The 21,010-nt window shown below is 35.9% G+C and overlaps 1 protein-coding gene across 1 annotated transcript; it reads left to right on the top strand.

Moving 5' to 3' along the window:
* Nucleotides 1-1,596: 1,596 nt before the first annotated feature.
* On the top strand, nucleotides 1,597-5,448 carry LOC137959173 (cyclin-dependent kinase inhibitor 5-like). Its single transcript, XM_068806525.1, has 3 exons — nucleotides 1,597-2,289; nucleotides 4,102-4,305; nucleotides 5,070-5,448. The coding sequence occupies exons 1-3, from the start codon at nucleotides 1,847-1,849 to the stop codon at nucleotides 5,137-5,139; spliced, it is 717 nt and encodes a 238-aa protein (XP_068662626.1). The 5' UTR covers nucleotides 1,597-1,846; the 3' UTR covers nucleotides 5,140-5,448.
* The last annotated feature ends 15,562 nt before the right edge of the window (nucleotides 5,449-21,010 follow it).

Consider the following 21,010-nt stretch of genomic DNA (forward strand, 5'->3'; position numbering starts at 1 on the left):
TTTTCCTCTAGTATTTCTTCAACTTTATCATCTTGTGTTTTTATTACTTTTGAGTAATGCCTAAACCCACTACCTAAAAAGTATAGGAGTGTGTCCAACATCTATTTTGAATCAAATATTTTGTTCTTCACCCAATAGATCATTTGTGTTTGAGTTACCCTTAAAAAGTGAATAGTCTCTTTGTTGTGCCCTAAAGTTAGACCATTTTTTCGCCTTTAAAATTGAGTAGATTGTGTTTTAGACTATAATTGTTTTGATTGGTGAATGGACCCTTGTCATATGACTATTAGTGATTTTCTTGTCCTACGTTGTGTTTTGTCCAAGTTGGGTCTCTATGTCATTTTTATCCCCAACTTGAGAGGGAAAAGAAGAAGTACAAGAAAAATGTATTTTGTTCCACATGTTGTGGTAATGTTTATGTGACTAAAATATTCAAGAAAATGGGAGCACAACAAATGAACTTTTGAATCTATGAATTTTTTTTTTAGCAAAAAAAAATTGAAGACCAATAATTATTTTCATTGCAAACTAAAATTATCAACGTCAACTTGAGGGGGAATGTTAAAGAGTAGGTATGGAAGAGTTTTACATAACTCTCATAGCAAGAAGTCTCACAAAGCAAGAATTAATATGGTGGAGTCTTATAGGAGTCTCACAGGAAGAGGTCTCACAAAAGAGTCTCAGTTAAACTTGTTTTAGTTATGTTTGTTTTCTATTTATATTTAGTTGTTCAATTGTTCTGAAACTTATCTATTAGTGTTTAATTTTGGGCGTAATTGGGATAAAAGTAGTTTAATTATAATTTAATTGTACTTGTTTCATCTATTATAAATAGAAGTTCATATATTCAAATTATAACAAGTTAGTAAAAAAACAAAAATCCAAAAATTCAATGGTCGAGAGAACTAAAGAGAGAAGGCATCATCACAAAGATTTAATTTGTTGATATTTTTAAATGTGTTCATTTAGTCATATAAAATCTCATTCATGACATGTTCACATCCTTAAACTTGTTTTTCTTAATTAAAATTTTAGAAAAGATATTAGTATATCACACATAGAAAAATGTTTGCAAAAATATTATTTATATGTATATAGATACTATTGAAGGTCACAACACTAACTATTGAGTCATCCATTTTAGCTTTGTCAAATTGTGACATCAAGCTTATACTACTCCGTGCAAGATTATATGGTAAAAAATTTTAAGCCACATTCAACAAAGTCATCCAGTTACATTACATTAATGAAATAACATGAGCATGATTTCATCAATGATCACATACGAAATAGCTAACAAAAAATTGACAAATACAAAGTAAATATTTTTACCTTTATTTCCTCTGCAATTTTTTTTATCTATGTGGAATAATAATAATTACTTGTTGTTATTTTCTGTGAGTACAGAGTACAGAGCTCTTGCATCCGTTGATAAATTCGACAATACACGTACACTTTATACCTGAATATTATAACTAATATTTGTTTTGAAATAATTACTCGTATTTCTCTCCATTCTCCGAAATGTCGCTGTGAAATTGCAGATCCTCCCCGCGTTCTTTGCAAAAAACGCCCCAAACCCCCCCGCCCCTTTTCCTCTCGAGTTTAACCACCAACAAACCAACGTCCCTCCTGCCTTCTCCCTCCCTCCCTTAGGTTTTTCTTTACGCATTCTCTCTTCCATTTGCTTGTTTTCCCTTCCTTTCCTTTTTGTTATCAACTCTGTTCTTATCCGTATCCTTTATCTCTCTCTTCTCCTCCTGTTTCTCCTTATACTGCTTATGCATTCCGGTTCTCTTTGTTTCTACATGAAATTGCATCAGTAATAGTGGGAGTTTTAAGGGGCATGGGGAAATACATGCGGAAGGCGAAGATGACGGGGGAAGTCGCGGTCATGGAGGTCTCCCAGTCTTCCCTTGGCGTGCGGACTAGAGCAAGAACCCTGGCTATGCAAAAACCCGCTGTTAACCCAGTCACTGTCGCATCGGGTTGCTATCTGGAACTACGTAGCCGAAGACTGCTGAAGCAGGTTGTGCCCCAGGACGCTAAGAAAATTAAGGAACCCGCCTGTAAAGAAAAAGCTAACCCTATTCCGAGGCTTGTTTCCGCTTTGCTGGATTCCGGCTCTCTTAGTTCGGTTTCTCTGGGTTGTTTGAAGAAGAATGGCGGTGCTGATGTCGTCGAGGGGCCTTTGTCAAAGGTTCCTCCCGTAGAGGGCACACCAGAAAACCAGGTTGGTCTTGAGGTGTCATTTGGGGAAAATATTTTGGATACAGAAGGGAGAGAAAGGTGGGTTTGATTATTAGGTATTGTTTGAAGATATTCTTTTTGGGTTTGAAGTGCTATTTGTGCGGGACTTTCTGGGGTTGGAATGGTTCTACTCAAAAGGTTTTTTTCTGTGTCTTGATTTATGCATCCAAATGTGTCAATTCCTTTTTTTTTTCCCCGCGGCCGTTCCGTTTATATTTTGAGGTATTGAAATGCGTTGTTTCTAGGGTTTTGTTTTGGTGCTCTCCCTTCTGTTTTTGGTTTTGTAAAAAAAGATTTTTCGTGAAACAGCTACAGTTTAGTTCTGTTTCTTCCTTTTTTCTTATGGTGGCCAGCAGAAGAAAGCTGGATTTTTCTTGATTATTTTAAAAGTTTTTATAACTTCGGTTGGGTGTTTTCCTTTCATTGATTTTTAAGCACTTTTATAGTGCTTTTCCCTTTTCCGGTAAACGTTTCGGGTGTTCTGTAGAACCCCGTGGTGGGGAAATAGCTTGGGTAGATGTTTTTGAGGGCTTGGTGTCAGGGTTTTCATCCTTGAATGAACTTGTTTCTTCATACATCTTTTACCTTTTTTGTTAGACTAAAATATCATGTTTTAATATGCCAAGAATTCTCATTCTGTACGTTGTTTTTTTTTGTTGCAACTTTGTTTTTCAGAAATCTCTTTTTGTTGGAGGGTTCTCAAGTAAAAATGTTTCTTCTCGCTTCTTCCCTTTCCCTCCTGTAACAGCTACACACTGGTATAGTTCTGGCGTGTGGAGTTCAAAATTTTCTTGTTGTGGTCTTTGCTTTCATTCTCTGTTTTAGTGTTCCCCTAGTTTCTGCCCCTCTAAGGCATGTAATGATCATCTGTACCGCTTCGAGGCTGATACCAGATATATCAATTGTACTCTTGGTTTTGCATCGCTTCTCTTGTTACTTTATTTTGAACGTATTAGAGCTTAACCATACCATGGAAAAAGAGGGTGGGAGAGTCTAATCAGAGATTACAATTCCTCATCTTTGAGCAAAGAAATTTTCTTTGTGGCCATATCATCTCTGTTGGTGTTGCATTTCCTTATTTGACATATTTGCCCATTTGGAACTGGAACACTGTTTCAGTTGTTCTCTTTTGGGTTACACACGCTTGAGACTGATTTTTCAATATGGAATTGTAATCTGTTCCGGGAACATGGGTACTGTCAAAACCTCTTAAGCATTATTTATTGCATGGGAGTGAGTCTTCCTTCACTGAACTTGGATTTATAACTCTGTTCCACTGTTATTCTTCTCCTCTGTAAAGCTCTCTTCTTTCTCTTTTTGTGTCTTCCTCTTTTTCAAGCCTTGAGTATACTTGGTATGGTGGTTTTACTATTAGTAAGATTCAGTTGATTATAAATTTATATTTATTTTCTATTTAAAATTATATTTATTATCTTTTTTTCAATTTGAAGTTATTTATTGAAATATCCATGTACTATTACTTGACGCGAGGGGGGTGTGAGAGCCACTTAGATGAATAAATAGATGAACAAACTATCTTTTTTTTTTATGTGCAAGTTCTTGTTTTTATCTAGAGCATGTGTTTTATGTTAACATATATGTTCATATGTAGCTAGATGAATGTGTAAATGTTGTGTGCTTGAGCTTTGATATTGTACAATGTTCTATAACCAAAAAGCTCTGGTAAAATGTGGATAATATTGACAATATTTAATTTTCAAAAAAAAATAGCAACAATGTTTATCTAGTGTCTCATTCCTACTTTAGTCATATAATCTTCTACTGACTTCAACCCTCTTATTCAAGTTATTCTTGAGTTTTTATGGTTGCATATGTTTTATCAATTTTCAGGAGTGTCAGGGAGACCACACCTTCCAGTCTAATAAGGGCTTCGGAAACCCCGGAAACCCCCGGTTCTACTACCAGGCCAACAGCCTCATCTGCTTCCCAACGTAGAATACATAGCACAATGTGCAGAAATATTCCAACAACTAATGAGATGGAGGAGTTCTTTGCTGGGGCAGAGCTACAGCAGCAGAGAATACTTACAGAAAAGTATAGTTTTCTAGTCACTTGAGCTTTACAGTTAAATTTCCATTTGTATGAGGTCTTTGTGAGTTGATTTTGACTTTATAGTTAAAGTCTTTAGCAGTTTGTTGATTATGAGGAGTTTATGTAATGGGGCCCAAGATATGAATTTGCATGGCAGCTGTGAAAACTAAGCGAGCATCTGGTGTTGTGTGCTTTGTAGGAGTGTTCTTTCTGTACTTCGGTGGTACTATTGCTAGGGATGAATATTTTCTTATTATTTTCAGTTTATTGTTATTACTAATTGTGATATTTTTATTGTTCGATAAACAGTTCTATTATTCTTGTTTATCAACATCTTGATATGTGTATATATTGACTTTGATTAAGTTGTTGAAGGTCTGATAGCTCCATTTTTTCAATTGCATTCTTAATGAACCAGCCATTTTGAAAGAATCGTAAACTTTTTGGTTTCATTCATAATGTTGTTATGCTGTCTGGTGTTATGCATGCTTGTAAATCTTTGAGGTGAAACAGCGGCGAAAAGGCTGCAGCTGTTAGGGTTAAAGGATAATGGAAGCTCCCTTGTAATTGGGACGAAGGGAAAGTGAAGCTTCATGTATTGAAGTTGTTTTACTTAAGAGTGGAGTTTGTGCTGCATTTTGTTTTTTTTCTTTCTCTGAAGTTAAATTAGTGGCTGCTACATGTTAACATCTTGGTTCAATGTCGTTTAGTTTTTGTTATTGGAACCTAGGAAAATCTGATGATATTCTGGCGTCGAACTGGTACAGGTACAACTTTGACCCAGTGAATGATTTACCTCTGCCCGGCCGGTACGAATGGGTGCGATTGGATGGATAGCTAGTTCTTTTTTCTTGATCCTGCAGAAGCTCTCTTGAGTCTACTCCCGGTGTTTACATCACATAGGTTGTAAAGGAAAGGTGACTGAAGCCGATGTTATAATGTGTAGTCTAATGGTTTGTAACATAGAGACTAGAGTTAACGGGGAGAAAAAAATCCGTCGTCTAACAGATGATTTGAGAGGTGGGTGTGACGGGCTCAGTCATTTCTCTTATGTTACTTTTTGTCTGAGAAGACGTAATGGGTACTAGTTTTGTCTCTTCTCTTCTATACTGTGACTGTTGCCGAACGAAAATAAATTTGACCCGTTTCCCCTCTTTTGTCATATCTTTCGATGGTGCTGTTCCTGTTTTTGTTCGTTTTTCAGTGGCTGTTAATCCCTGTTGGGTTTGAAGATACTCATCCCTGGGGGTAAAAAGTCGGATCATCGTCGGGAGGTCTCTCTCGTTCTATCACTAGTCACCACGGCCTTCCAGTTTGCCTGACTGGATTCTTGTCTAGCAAAAGCACGACATTACATTGATTTTCTCCCTCTTACCTTTACCTCGCTGTCAATTTCAAGGCGTGTTGATTTGAAGAGAATTTTTACGAATATGAACTTGCTAGAGTTTTTCTCTGAAAAAAAAAAGTCTACTAGTACTGATAACGCGTATTTTTTTTACGTGAAGCCTACGGCTACATAAAGACGCCGTGCTTGGTCTCTGTATTCCCCACTGTCTTCTCATTAATTTAAAGAGTCGAAATCTTGCTCGTTCAGTCAGAAACCTCTCAGACATTTAAATGGTATTGAATCGTTTAGGTGATTTTCGGTTTAGCCATTCAATGTCTAACATGCCCTCGTGTGTCGAGAGCCAATACCCAGATTTTTCTGCAATTAACATAATGAGAGATAGAGTTGCTCATCATATTCACACACTCTTCAGACTGCAACAAGCCCAGAATATCTAATGCTCATCAGTGATGAGTAGTAAACCGCAGGAAAGCTATCACCCATGGCCATCTTGAGTGGGTTCTACTGCTGCAAAAAGGGATTCTGCCTGATGCTTCTGTTCTGTTCCTTCACAGTGACCTCCCGGCAATCCTTGTTCGTTTTCTTTATATTTTGGCTGCAAAATCAATCTGGATTCACGGACCTGGACCTAGTCACAAAGACAAGAAGGACCTGGACCTGGACCCCAGTCCTTGTTCCTGCCTTCATTTTCTCCCTTTGGTTCGTAGATTCTATTCCCTTCTTAAAAATTTTACATGCTGCACCACTCTAATTCTCCTCTATCAGCTTCCGGACTATAAAACTTGAAAAAGGAAAGAAACGATCTTGCTAGTAAAAATGCTATGCTACCAAATGCTTTGGTTATACTTCAACTCTTTAAAAGTCACCTTCCATCAGATCCCTTCAAGAATCAACTTATTTCATGCAACGTAACTTATTTTCTTACTTAGTTTTTTTTTTTTTTACCCTTTTACATTTATGCAGCCCTAAAGTATTCAAGGGAATTATAGAGCATTTTTGCAATAATTCCTCCAAGCTATAAATATGAGGAGGATTAAGACATGAGCTTAATTTTGTAGCTCTCCCTTCTCCTTGGTTTCTCTCTTGTCTACCTTTTTCTTCTTCCTTAATTCAACTTTCATCTTCTTCTCCTCTTGCCTTCTTCTCTTTCATCCACTTTCATTTAAACTATGAAGAATGGATCAATGCCCTAGAATATACATAGTATCAGAGAAGGGGTTCTAAGGCCTGTATTTGTTTATTGCTCAAAAGTTTTTTCATTGGCTGCATGGAAGGGTTATGGGGGCTGCAAGGAGATTTGATGGCTGGACTTGATGAGCTAGCATCTTCCTTCGAATAGATTAGTTTTTCTGCTCATCCTCATGTTTGTGATTGTGTTCAAATTCCCTTGTTCTGGTTTGCCTTAAAGCTTCCCGTCCATGAGGTTTTTTTTTTTGTTTTTTTTTTGTTCTTGTTGCATGCAAGTAAAATTCAATTTGCATGCATGCACAGATTTTTTGCTTTGTTGAAACACATCCTATTTCTTTCCGTCACTCAGCCAGTTTTTTCCTTATGAAAAATGACTACTGATTTTCGGTCCTTAAGTCTCCCTCGTTTTGCTGATATCTCTATCATTTTTCATAAAACCCTAAGTTAGAGTTTGAGCCAAAGTTTCCTTTTTCTTTTTTAACGACGGAGCATATTCTTCGTTATTTCCAAATGAGGACCCTTCTCCCTTTCTTTGAAGGTATTTGGTTGCACATGTTTTTTTCATGTCACATCCCCACAAAGAGTAAGTTGGATCCGAAGGCTATCAAGTTTAATTTTTGGATTACTCTCGTACCCAAAAAAGATAAGTTTGTTACAATCTTTTTCTTCAAAAATTAATTGTGTCTAGGGATGTCACATTTTTTTAGGATACATCTTTTTATTCTTCTAAGGATGCTCCTTTGTGAAGCTCCTCGGCCCCTTGAAGCATCGACCAATACCACACCTGTGGAGTTTACGGATGCCTCCGAGGTATGTCCATCTTGCCCTCTTGTCTTTGGTCCATAGTTTGATACTCGGCTCATAACTCTTAGAAAGGAACCCGAGATTTGTACTAGGCCCTCTACCTCTCATCCTATATCCAATTTTGTTTCTAAACATCGTTTGTCTTCTTCTTGCTAATCAATTTCTTGCATCTATATATTCTGTCTCTATCCCACAATTGTATTAGGGGACTTGGAGGCATCAGGATGGAAGACAGTAATGAAAAAGTAAATGAATTTATTATATGAGAATCAGGCTTGGGGTCTTGGTTCCACTTCCTCTCAGTAAGAAGCCCATGGGTTGTAAATGGGCTTTTACTATCAACCACAATCCAGATGGTTCTGTAGCTCATTTCAAGGCCCATCTAGTTGTAAAAGGGTATACTCAGTGCTATGGAGTAGATTATTAGGAGACTTTCTCCCTAGTGGCCAAATTAAATTCTGTAAGAATCTTATTATCACTCCTTGCTAATTCTTCTTGGCCGGTTATCAATTGGATGTGAAGAATACATTTTTGGATGGTGATATTAAGGAAGAAATCTATATGCATCAACCACCTGGCTTTATGGTTGAGGGGGAGTGGGTATGTAGGTTAAGGAAGTCTTTATATGACCTAAAACAGTCTCATCAGGCTTGCTTTGACAAATTTAGCCAAGCAATGTTGCGGTTTGGATTCAACCAGTTCTTAGTAGATCGTCTTTGTCAAGAATACCTTAAAGGGAAGAGTATTACTTGTAGTTTATGTGGAGGATATTGTCTTAATTGGAAGTGATGTAGACAGTATAAAAGAAGCCAAAGAGAATATATGCAAAGAATTTAAACCAAAGGATCTTGGACTTTTGAAATATTTCTTAGGTATTGAGGTATTCCAGTCAAAACATGTGATCGTATTATCTCAGAGGAAGTATGCTCTTGATCTACTTGACAACACAAGAATGATGGGATGATGACCAGCGGATACTTCTATAGATACTAACACAAAGCTATGTGCCAACTCTAGTGAAGATGTGGATATAGGTAAATATCAGAAACTTGTGTAAAAACTTATTTACCTCACAGTGATTAGACTGGATATATCATATGTAGTAAGTGTGGTTAGTCAGTGTTAAATTTTTGGAAAAGAGAAAAACTTCACTGACTTGATGTAATATGAGTACATGAGCTCCTATTTATAATAGAGGAAAATAGTAGAGTCCAATTACAATTAAACTACCTTTGTCCTAATTACACCCAAAGTCTAACACTTAAAGATAATTCCTAACATAATTAAACAACTGAACATAAATAGAAGACTAACATAACTAAAATACCTTTTAACTAAAACTCTGTTGGGAAACCTCATTCCATAATAATTTTGGCTCAATAAGACCTCTTATTGTGAGAGTCATGTAAGACTCTTCCATATATGCTCTTCAACACTCCCCCTTAACCTGAAGTTTTTAACTTCAACTTGCAATGAAAAGAATTTTTGGTCTTTAACTTTCTTTTGCTGAAAAAAATTATTCACAGATGCAATTTTCCATAGATGAAAAAACATCATATTTTCTGTTCCCCTTTTCTTGAATATTTTGATCAGATAAAAATTACCACAACATGTGGAATAAAATACCTCTTTCTTGTAATTCTTCTTCTAGCCCTCCCCCTCAAGGTGGAAAGTGTCGGTGTAATCCCAACTTGAAACAAATACATTATTGTATTTATTATCTCCTCTATCAAGGTGTCTCGAATATAAGAATTCAATCGGACACAACCTCTCAAAAAAATAAGATGGGTGATGTATGTATAAAAAAAGGTCGAAACCAACCTCTAAGGATTACAGACAAAAGTAGTGATAATAATCACTAAAAAGGGTAACGCATGTCACTCCAAGGACGATGATAAAAACCCACTTAAGGGTACTCACGAAAAAGTCTTAATGGACTTAAAACACTCATATGTATATAAAAAGAGAAACCAATTGAAGCAACACACAAGAGATTGGCCCAAAGAGGTATGCACGAGCTAAAAAAGAATGGTAGGAGAAAGGTAATTGATAAAAAGGGGTATGTGGAGAATGTAATGAAGGAAAAAGAACCACTTTGATAATAAGAAGGAGACTGTAGCGATAAAGAAACTCACTACAAAATTTTGACTAAGTATGACGTCAAGATAATTTCATGAGGGTGATAAAAAAAATTTGGAATTGACTATAGAATTTAGGATCTCATGAAAGGAACTTTAAATCAACAAGAAAGAAGAAGAAGAAGAAGAGAGAAGGAGAAGGGAAGAAGAAGAACGTGGAAGAAAAGAGTTTGGATTAAAGGAGAAGAGGGTTGCGTCAAAAAGAAAAATGAGGGCTGGACAAATTTGTGGAAAGAGAGGAGAGTGCTTCAATGCCCTACCTCTTAGCCAATGCCTTTATTTATAGTTTTACAATACCCTTAGGGCTACAACTTGATAAAACCAAAGACATAAAAGGAACACATATTTACACTTCTATACCATCTTTATGGAAAGTACCATATTTTACACATATGCCACTCCTTTGACGTGTGGGCTTCTTGTCTTGAGCTCGTGGGCTTGAGCCCATCTTCCAACACTCCCCCTCAAGCTAGAGGAGAAAAGACATTATAAATACCCAACTTGCCACATATAAACGATAGGATTTTAAATGTAACGGGTTTAGTGAGAATATCAGCTACTTGCTCTTGAGATGACACATGATTGAGAGAGATTATTCTTGCTTGAAACTTCCCCCGTATAAAATGACAATCCACCTCAATATGTTTAGTTCTTTCATGAAAAACTGAATTTGAAATGATATGAATGGCTGCTTGATTATCACAATGCAGATTCATGGACCCCTTTTTATAAAAACCTAGTTCGGTACGAAGCGTCCTGATCCATAAAAGTTCACTAACGGTATGGGCCATAGCTCTATATTCTGCTTCAGCACTAGATCTTGCAACCACATTTTGCTTCTTACTTTTTCATGTAACCAAGTTTTCCCCAACCAGAGTACAATATCCTGATGTACATTTTCTATCATCAGGAGATCTAGCCCAATCTGCACCTGAGAAGCCTTCTATGTTGAAGTGCCCATGTTTTTTATATAGCAATCATCTTCCTGGAGCTCCTTTTAGATAACGTAATATTCTCTCTAAAGCCTGCCAGTGGGTAATTTGTGGTTTGTGCATGAATTGACTCACCACACTTACAGCATATGATATGTCTGGCCTAGTTACTATGAGATAAATCAGTTTTCCCACGAGTCTTTGATATTTGCCAATATCAATATCTTCTTCATTTATGGCACATAATTTTACATTTGTATCCATAGGTGCGTCAACTGGTCTACAACCCTTCCTTCCTGTTTCTTCAAGAAGATCCAAGACATATTTCCTTTGAGACAATATTATCCCATGTTTGGATTGAAGAACTTCTATACCCAAAAAATATTTAAGCATACCAAAGTCTTTAGTCTTGAATTCCTGATATATCATCTGCTTCACCTCTTGTATGCTCAAAGCATAATCACTGGTTAAGATAATATCATCCACGTATATGGCCAATAATATTTTCCCTTTGAGTGTATCTTTATAATATACGAAATGATCAACTGAGCACTAATGAAAACCAAACCGTAGGAGTGTTTGACTAAATTTATCAAATTTAAGCCCGAGGGGACTGCTTAAGCCCATATAAAGACTTTTTTAACCGGCATACTGACTCCCCCTCAACCACATAACCAGGTGGTTGAACCATATAAATTTCCTCACTGATATCACCATTTAAAAAAGCATTTTTAACATCCAACTGATAGACGGGCCATGAGGAGTTAGCAACAATAGATAAGATGATGAATAAACCCATTACTCTCACAAAATGATTTGAAGTCATGAGACATGTATTCCTTAGCATTATCAGATCTAAGGTTTTGAATTTTCTTCCCAAAATTGTGTCAAGACCATAGCATGAAAGTTTTTAAACAAAGGAAGAATTTCGGAACGCTCTTTAAATAGATAAACCAAGTCACTCGAGTAAAATCATCAACAAACATGACAAAATATTTAACTTGGGAAATATTTGAGACACATAAAAGGCCCCATACATCAAAATGTATTAGCTCAAATGGAGCAGTACTTGTAGTTGTAAGACAAGGAGAATATGTACTCCTAACATGTTTACTTAATAACAAACCTCACAACTGATATTAGAAAGTCCTTTTAAAAATGAAACCAAAGAACGAAGTGAAGAGGTAGACGGATGACCAAGTCGGTTGTGCCAAAATTGGGCCTCAGATGTAGTGGACGATAATGCAGCTAATGGTGGAAGAGTGAAGTAGTACAAACCCCCCCTTTTTTTGGCTGCCACCAATCACCCGCTTCGTAGTGAGATCCTGAAAGACACAAGAAGACGGTGAGAAGGTGATAGAGCAATTTAATTGTTTGGTCAATTGGCTAACCGAGAGCAAATTTAAAGGAAATTGAGGAACAAACAAAACATCTTGAAGGGGAATAGATGAAGTAAGAGAGGAGGAACCTTTGCCAAGGACCTTGGTTTAGGTACCATCAATAATAGTAACAAATTTTTGAGGATAACAAGGAGATAAGGACTGCAACAAGTGTTTGTTACCTGATAGATGTTCGGAGGCCCCAAAGTCGATGATCCAAGAGGAAGAGGAAGAAGAGGAAGAAAGCATACCTGAGGCAATAGTAGTGGCAGAAATAGATGATGAGGGAATAGATGATTCCATGAAGGGCTTCATTTTCTGAAATGCAACATAGTCCTCAGCCGTAAGAGTCACATTTTTGGATGATGATTCAACCTTATCTTCATTTTTCTCAACGTTAACTGAGACTGGGTTAGCTGTGGCCCAATCAGCCTTGCCATGAAGTTTTCAGCATGAGGCCACAAGGTGGTTCTGACGGCCACAATAAGTGCAAAGTTGAGGCTCAGTATGGAAAGAATTTTGACCCGTTCTCCCACCTCTATTTTCAGCCCCTCTCATAGTTTGACCCCCTCTCATATTTTTGCCCCATCCTCAGGATAAGGAAGATGTTCCCCGATTGCCAGAGAACATCGTTGATGGAGCATCAATAGGAGAAGGAGGGGATGAATCCGGTATCCTAAGTAATGTAGCACTAATATCATCGAAGGATGGAAGAGCAGAAGAACTTAGAAGTTGAGTTTTGGCCACCTCAAGGTATGGTTTAATATTCGATAAGCAAATGGCTGCTGCCAAAGCTTCTCTTTGTCATTCTTGAACGGAAATATCAGTGGAATATGGCTGAGCTAGTTTCCATTCTTGAAGAAGACTGCGAAACCGTGCCAAAAATTCGTGAATATTATCTCCATGTTTCGTATGCAGCATGTTTTGTAAGATATCATATATTTTTTGTAATGAAGCAGTGCTTGAGTAAAGCTTGACACAAGTGTCCCATATGTTCTTGGCGATTTCCAAGTGGACCACATTGTTGGCCACCTACTATTCCATGCTATTAATGAGCCAAGTTATCACCATGTTATCATCCTTAACCCACTTGTGGTAGGATGCATCTTCTTAATCAATCGGAGGAGGAAAGTTAACAACGTGGCTCAAGAGGTCACGAGTAATAAGAACCCTCCGAACCGATTGTGACCAGCTCATGTAATTGGAGAGACCTCTAAGTGGAATTGTAGTAATACGGAGTATATCACTCTTATTACTATTGTATCCAATCTCCATGATGAGGCAAGTAAAATATGGAGGTCAAGGGAAAAGGCCTTCTTCAAAGAACAATTACTCAATATAATTTGAAGAACCCGTAGACCAAATCAATCACCAACAAAAGAGAACAAAAACCAATTTCTTTCACAAGGGCAAACACCAAATTATCAAAAAAATCGTGCCTTTAGAAAGTGATAATAACATCCACCCATCACTCAACTTCTCTTGTATTCATAAGAACAAAGAGAAGAAAGTAGATGCAATCGATTAGGCCTTAATCCAAACACCAACACAAACGAGCAATAAACAAAAATTTAGAGAAGATTTAACGACAAACCAAGACACTTGGAAGAGATTTATCTTCAGCTCATGGGAGACTTCAACGTAAGAAAAAATTCAATTGTTGAAGTTAAAAAAAACGGAACTACAAAGGATAAATGACTGTTGGCATTTCATCAAACATATAATGGGCATCCAACAACATAACACAAACCCATGAGCAACCTTAAGTAGGAGAAGATACAACAACATGTGCTGGAATTTTACCTCAAATGAGATGGATCCAAATTACATAAAGGTAATTGAATTTCACCCATTAATCTTAATAAGATGCAAACAACAAATGATCTTGATCATTCTTGTAATTGATTTGCAAGGAGTCAAGATTATAACATCAATTTAGTCATAGAAATAAATCTTTACAACATATAAAGATTTATCTTGACTTGATGTGACTCAAAATTCAAGAAGTAAAGAAAAACAGTAAAAAGGAGTATGTAAATAAAAAAAGGAAAAAAAACGTAAATAAGAAGATGATGAACTTATCTCTTTATGACTGAACTTCTTTTACAACTTCTTGAACAAATTTCATAATAACTCCTTGAAGAGATCCTAAACTCCTTGCCCTGATACCATGTAGAATTTAGGATTTCATGAAAGGAACTTTAGATCAACAAGAAAGAAGAAGAAGAAGAAGAGAGAGGGAGAAGAGAAGAAGAAGAATGTGGAAGAAGAGAGTTTGGATTAAGGGAGAAGAGGGTTGCGTCAAAAAGAAAAATGAGGGCTGGACGAATTTGTGGAAAGAGAGGGCAGTGCTTTAATGCTCTACCTCTTAGCCAATGCCTTTATTTATAGTTTTACAATACCCTTAGGGCTACAACTTGATAAAACAAAAGACATAAAAGGAACACATATTTACACTTCTATACCATCTTTATGGAACGTACCATATTTTACACATATGTCACTCTTTTGACGTGTGGGCTTCTTGTCTTGAGCTCGTGGGCTTGAGCCCATCTTCCAACATTGACGATGCTGAAGATATGCAACCAAGTACAAAAAAACAAACCTTGAAAACTTCATTGACTATGAAAACTCTGATAATTGCATAACTTAACTTACAAGTTTCTCTTCCCAAATTAATCAGTCCATATGAGGAAAGTTTCAAATAAAATACTCAACAAATTCCTATCTGGAATACTTTACAAATTTTGTAGAATCAAAACATAAACTTTCCAATGACAGACTTTCCTACATTAGCAACACTTTGTTAAATTAGACTTTCCAAAAATAAAAGATTTATGGGATCAAAGAGGCATAAAAAAAGAAGATAATGTTGAATTCAGACCAAAACTCTCTGACTAGAAGACAAATTTAGCTAAAAAACTCAGATTTTATCACAAAACGAAATTCAATTCACGTCAATGCCTAGAGAGATAATAGGAGAGAAAACAGGGAAATTATTTTTTGGCTGAACTGACCTTTGGTATTTCTGATAGAAATATCTCCCAAAATATAGCTTAGAATCAAAAATATTTGTTGCTCAAGAAACTAGACTCTAAGAGATTTAATTTGATATCTAATTTGACCCAAAAATATTCGTTCTTGAATCTTTTATAACCTCTTGATTCTCTTTGTTCTATAGCTTGACCCTTGCTAACTTCAACGTGAATATCTCCTTAAATATAAATCAGATTGACATGAATATTTTCCCTTATGAAATTAGACTTAAATAAATTTCATCCAAGTATAACTTCTATTCATAAAATATACTTATTTTGAGATAAAAAATCTAATTGATTTCAAACTCTGTAATTTGGTTGAACTAAGTACTCTTTCTTCTTTGGCTAGCTTGAGCATTGACTCTTCCGAGATCGATATCTCCCTATAAAAAATTCGAATTTTGAATTGGTAGAATAGGTAAGAAAATAGGATTACATATATTTCCTTTTATATATATTTCTCTATATAAAATCTCGTTCTTTATGGTATAAAATGACTCAAAATTTGAAGTTTTTTACTGCTGCTCGAACCTCTCTTATAGTTTGACCTTTGCTACTTCAAATATAGATTTCTCTTTGTAGAAAAATATGATTTCCAAAATTTGTTTTGTGTTGGAAATTAGACTCAAATATATTTCCGTCAATATATAATTTTTAATATGAAAAGCTCAGTATGGAGGTTCGAATGCCAAGAAAGCAACAAGTACAGGGACTGGAAAGAGAGAAAAAAGATAGAATAATAACCTAAACTACTAGAGATGATAAATCAGAAAAGGATCACAATATCTTTGTGGGTTGACCAAGTAAACTCACAGAACATACTTTGAAACTATAATAATTTTTTGGAAAAAAGAAAACTTTTGACTTGATATAATCTGAGTACATGAGCCCCTATTTATAATAGAGGAAAGTAGTAGAATTCAATTACAATTAAACTACCTTTGTCCTAATTACACCCAAAGTCTAACACTTAAAGATAAGTCCTAGCAAAATTAAACAACTTAATATAAATAGTAGACTAACATAACTAAAACACCTTTTAACTAAAATTTTTATGTGAGACCTCCTTCCATAATAATTTTGGCTTTGTAAGACTTCTTATTATGAGAGTCATATAAGACTCTTCCATATCTGCTCTTCAACAGTCAGTATATGAATAAACCACAACTTATACATTGACAAGCTCTAGAGAGGATACTGAGGTATTTAAAAGAAGCTCTGGGAAGGGACTTCTCTATAAACATCATGGTCACTTCAACATTGAAGGTTTTGCAGATGCAGATTTGGTTGGATCACTTGATGACAGGAAGTTCACTCCTAGGTATTGTACCTTAGTTGGAGGTAACCTGGTTACATGGAGAAGTAAAAAGTAGAACATTGTTGTGAGACGTGCAGATTCATAATACAGAGTTATAGCCCATGCAATTAGTGAGCTTCTATGGATCAAATCCCTTTTTACTGAATTGGGGTTCTATAAAGAAGCCATTATGGAATTATATTGTGACAACTAGGCAACCATTCATATTGTTTCAAATCCAGTCTTTTACTAGAGAACACAATATATTGAGGTAGATTTCCATTTTATGTAGGAGAAATTTCAAGCCGGTATTTTATCTCTCAGACATGTTTCATCTGAAGGATAAGTGGTAGACATACTTACGAAACCAGTCACATCCAAGATTCAGACCACGATATGCGGCAAGCTAGGTATCTACGATGTTTTATTTCCCCAAGCTTGAGGGGGAGTGTTGGAAAATAAGCTCGAAGTATAGTGACATGATGTAATTTATCTGTAGTTTTTGTCAATTTCTCTCCCTTCTTAGGTTAAAGAGTAATGATGTAATTATTTTTTTTTCTCATTAATATAAGTACATTGAGGGGGAGGATTAGGACGGTACTTAACCTAATCCTTCTTCCCTCCTTTCTCAAACTCTCTCTCAACTTCGATTTCTCTCTTCTCCTCTCATTCCTCTTCTCCCTTTCACCTCATGTTCAGTCTCCTCTCTCTCTCTCTCTCTTGTGTTGATTATCTACAATATTATCATGGGATCCTATATCCAACACATATCAAATTTGGAATGTCTTAAAATAGAACCTTCAACCGAGGAACAATCAAACATGGGAATATGATACCAAGAATGCAATTCGGAGGCAGAAAAGAGTATGGCTTGTCATGCTTTAAAGAAAGTAAATAATCATCAACTTATTAATCATACCAACTAGGAAAGCTTTCAAAGAAAAATCTTGGACAGCTCGAGCATCTTATAAAGAAGAAAATTTGCCTTCTTTGTTACTTGTGCCACCATGCAAATAAAGATCACAATATTTGCTTCCTTCTTTTCTTAAATCAATTTGGAAATAAATTTCTGAGGTTATTCTAAAAGAGGAATCCTTCAAATAAGTAAAATCCAACATTTTCTTTCTTTAAAAAAATTCCTCTCAGCAAGCTCTTGAAGAAGGAAACTTCCTTCAATAAACATGCGCCAAATTTATGATTTAATCACAGTTTAATCTTACCTGTTTTCCTCAAATTTTTTAGGTAAGATTCTCAAGAGTGTAACGCAGCCAATGGAAGGCCAAAAATTCATTGAAATAACCATAAACTTTTCAAAAAAAAAACTTCTCGGTAACCAAAAAAACAACCTTCACTGAGCTCTTTTGTGAGCAAGCCATACAAACATCAACTTAAGCAGTCTTCAACGAATTCAAACATGTTGTGATCATGATAATCCAAAAAAATGACAAAAAATTTATCAAATCTTCATCCAAAATGTATTTTTCAAGGAGAGAAATCAAACTCTTATGCTTAAACCAAGTACTCAAAAAACAATCTACCAAACCGAGCACAAGAATTTCATGCTAGAGCATAAATCATATAAAACACTAAATTTCCTATCCAATTTGGACAAGAATGTCATGTATCAATCAATCATTCAAGACCGAAGAATGTTAAAATATCTCATCTATAAGAGGAGAGAAAAAATTTATCTTTGTGTAAGATTGAGTTCTTGCTTCACTAACAAGAGATCCATGTGAAGCTTGATAAACCACATGCATTAAACACCATATTATCTTTGGGATACTAAATCCATTACTCTAATACCATGTTGGATTTAGTATCCCATGATGAAGGATGTGAAGTAATCAATCAAATATAGATGATAGGCTGAAGGCAAGAAAGAAGGGAAGGAAGAAGAGAGAATGAAGAAGAGAGAGAAGTAGATGGCTAGAGTGTTTGAGAAGGGGAGAAAAAACGATTAGGGTTTTAGTCATGTCCCTAATCCTCCCCCTCACATGTATTTATAATAATTGATATATCAAGAATTACATCAATACCATTTCCCCTAAAAAGGGAGGAAAAGGGACAACAATAAAGGATCATTTACATCATTGCCACTACATAAGTTGTATCTTCTAACATGAGGTTGAGATACCAGGGATGAGCCGAAGGGGTTTCCCTCTTTGTCATTCGAAATTGGAGTTAGGGTTTGATTTGGTGAATCAAATTCATCAAATTCAACACACACCGACTCTTCAACTCTCATAGATGTGTTGTTATAATTCTATATGCCTCCCTATGAGATGAATAACCCAAGAAAATTCTTATATCAGCCCTAGAGTCAAAGTTTCCTAATTTTTCCTTTTGTTCTTTTAATACAAACACTTTGCATCCAAAGGTTCAAAAATAAGTTGTGTTGGGAAGGGTGCTCGTATACAACTCATAGGGAGTTTTTTTTAGGAGGGACCTTATGCTTACTCGGTTTATTATATAACAAGGGGTATTCATGGCTTCAGCACAAAATCTATGTGGCAAATTGTAGGCATGTAGCTTTTCTCTTGCCATCTCAATTAAGGTTCTATTCCTTCTCTCAATAACACCATTTCGCTAAGGAGTTTGAGGAGGTATTAATGTATAGTCTTCCATGCTTTGTGCAATTCTCTTGAGTTATGAATTTTCAAATTCTCCTCCATGGTCACTCCTAATATTGATAATGCTACAACTTGCTCTTTTTGGACTTAATCATATAGCTTTGCAAAGGCCAGAGAAGCATAATTCTTGTGTGCTAGGCTATCTACCCATGTGAACCTAGAATAGTCATCTACGTCAACTAATGTGAGACACTTTCTATTTAAGCTTAAGGTTCTAGTAGGTCCAATTAAATCCATGTAGATTACTTGAAGAGGTTGAGAGGTTGAAAGTACATTCTTGGATTTGAAAGAGTTTTTTTGTGTTATTTTTCCAAGCTGGCAAGCATCACAAGGTTTCTTTCTTATAAAATTTTGGTTATGTAGTCCTCTCATTAGGTTTTTCTTATCTAGTTTGTTCAATGAATCTAATCCTACATGTCTAGTCTTTTATGCCATAACCAAGATTCATCGATATTTTCACCCAGGTAGATGACACTTGTTGATGGTAAATCAACTATATTCACAACAAAGAGGTTCATATTTCTATGTCCCTCTAGAACTAGTTCATCATTTTCATTCTTTACTAAACATTTGTCCTTCTTAGGTGAAACTTTACTTCCTTTATAACAAAATTGACTCATGCTAAGTAAGTCATGCATCAACCCTTCTATATAATAGACCTCGGATATGAAAGGGTTTCAAGTACCGATTTTACCAATTCCTTTGATGGTACCTTTGCTAGTCCCAAATGTTACATGACCCCATCTTTCGGTTTGAGTTTTACAAACTTATTCTTATCACTGGTCATGTGCCTTGAGCACCCACTATCCAAAATCAATACATTCTTTGGTGTCTTTTCTTGGAGACAAACTTACATCACAAGAGATTTAACCCTTAGAGATCCATTTTAAGTTGGCTCTCTTTGGGATGACATTTGAAGTGCTAGGTGATTTTGGCATTCAAATTTGTTTGACTAATGTTTTGTGGGTTACCACAACAATATCAGTTGTTTTGGGTACCCATCGTTGTTTGACGTTATCTCCATTTTAATTTAAGAAATGTGGGTATAGTGTCCCACTCCATCGCAATAGTTGCATCTAATATGAGGAATGGAAGTGAACTTTTTGTTTTGATTTTTCTTGTTCTTCCCAATTTTCCTCCTAAGTGTGGTTTTTTGTGATAGAGATTTGAGTTGTTGTTCTAGTTAACTGCTCTTCATCTCAAAGGCAAGTCTATCACATGATATCTTGTATATCACACCACATTGCCTTCAAGCATTAGCCACATGGCTTTCATTTTCTTCCTTCATTATGAGCTCATTCATGAGCTTTGCAGTCTCATGTCTTTGAGAATTGTATTTTTCCTAGTATTTGTTTAGATTATAAATGGATTTTTCTACAAGCAATTCTAACTCACTTCTATAGTCTAAGTTGATTACCTCTTCTGAAATAGTGGACTCATCATCATCTTCAATTGCCATTAGTCCCATATCGCTTTCTTCTTCCTCGAAATGGTTGGACTCTTATTCCATAACATCCCAAGCAGATATCAAAACTTTCTTTTTCATATTCTTTGGATCCTTGCTTGAGGATGGGGTTCTTCCTTCTAGGTTAGGGCACTTGTTTTTTCAATGTCCAGGTTTACCATACTAAAAAAACAAATATCAGTTTTCTTAAATAATTTTTCATGTTGAGTCCTAAATTGGCCTCTTTAAAAGTTTTCTTCTTTTCATACAACTTTTGAAGATGTCTAGTGATGAAGCCCACTTCACAAGAGCTCTCTTCACTAGAGTCACTTTTAGCACTAGTCTTGGCCTTTAAAGCAAGACTCTTCTTTTTAGGTTGCTCTTTCTCTCTTTCTTCCAGTTCCATCTCATATGTTAGGAGAATCCCTAGAAGCTCTTCCAAGCTCGTGGTCCTAAAGTTAGCATTCTCATGAATGACGGTCTTCTTCATGTCTCATGACTTTGCAA

The sequence above is a fragment of the Aristolochia californica genome, unplaced genomic scaffold, assembly GCF_029961685.1.
Source record: "Aristolochia californica isolate CCGP_79_NKW_82.1479 unplaced genomic scaffold, dmAriCali1.0.hap1 SCAF_1, whole genome shotgun sequence".
Lineage (NCBI taxonomy): Eukaryota > Viridiplantae > Streptophyta > Magnoliopsida > Piperales > Aristolochiaceae > Aristolochia > Aristolochia californica.

Bases quoted from the DNA above. Each gene is read 5' to 3' on its own strand.
- LOC137959173 (XM_068806525.1), top strand. From the start codon at position 1,847: ATGGGGAAATACATGCGGAAGGCGAAGATGACGGGGGAAGTCGCGGTC. The intron at 2,290-4,101 runs GTGGGTTTGATT...ATCAATTTTCAG, and splicing joins GATACAGAAGGGAGAGAAAG to GAGTGTCAGGGAGACCACAC. The intron at 4,306-5,069 runs GTATAGTTTTCT...GAACTGGTACAG, and splicing joins CAGAGAATACTTACAGAAAA to GTACAACTTTGACCCAGTGA.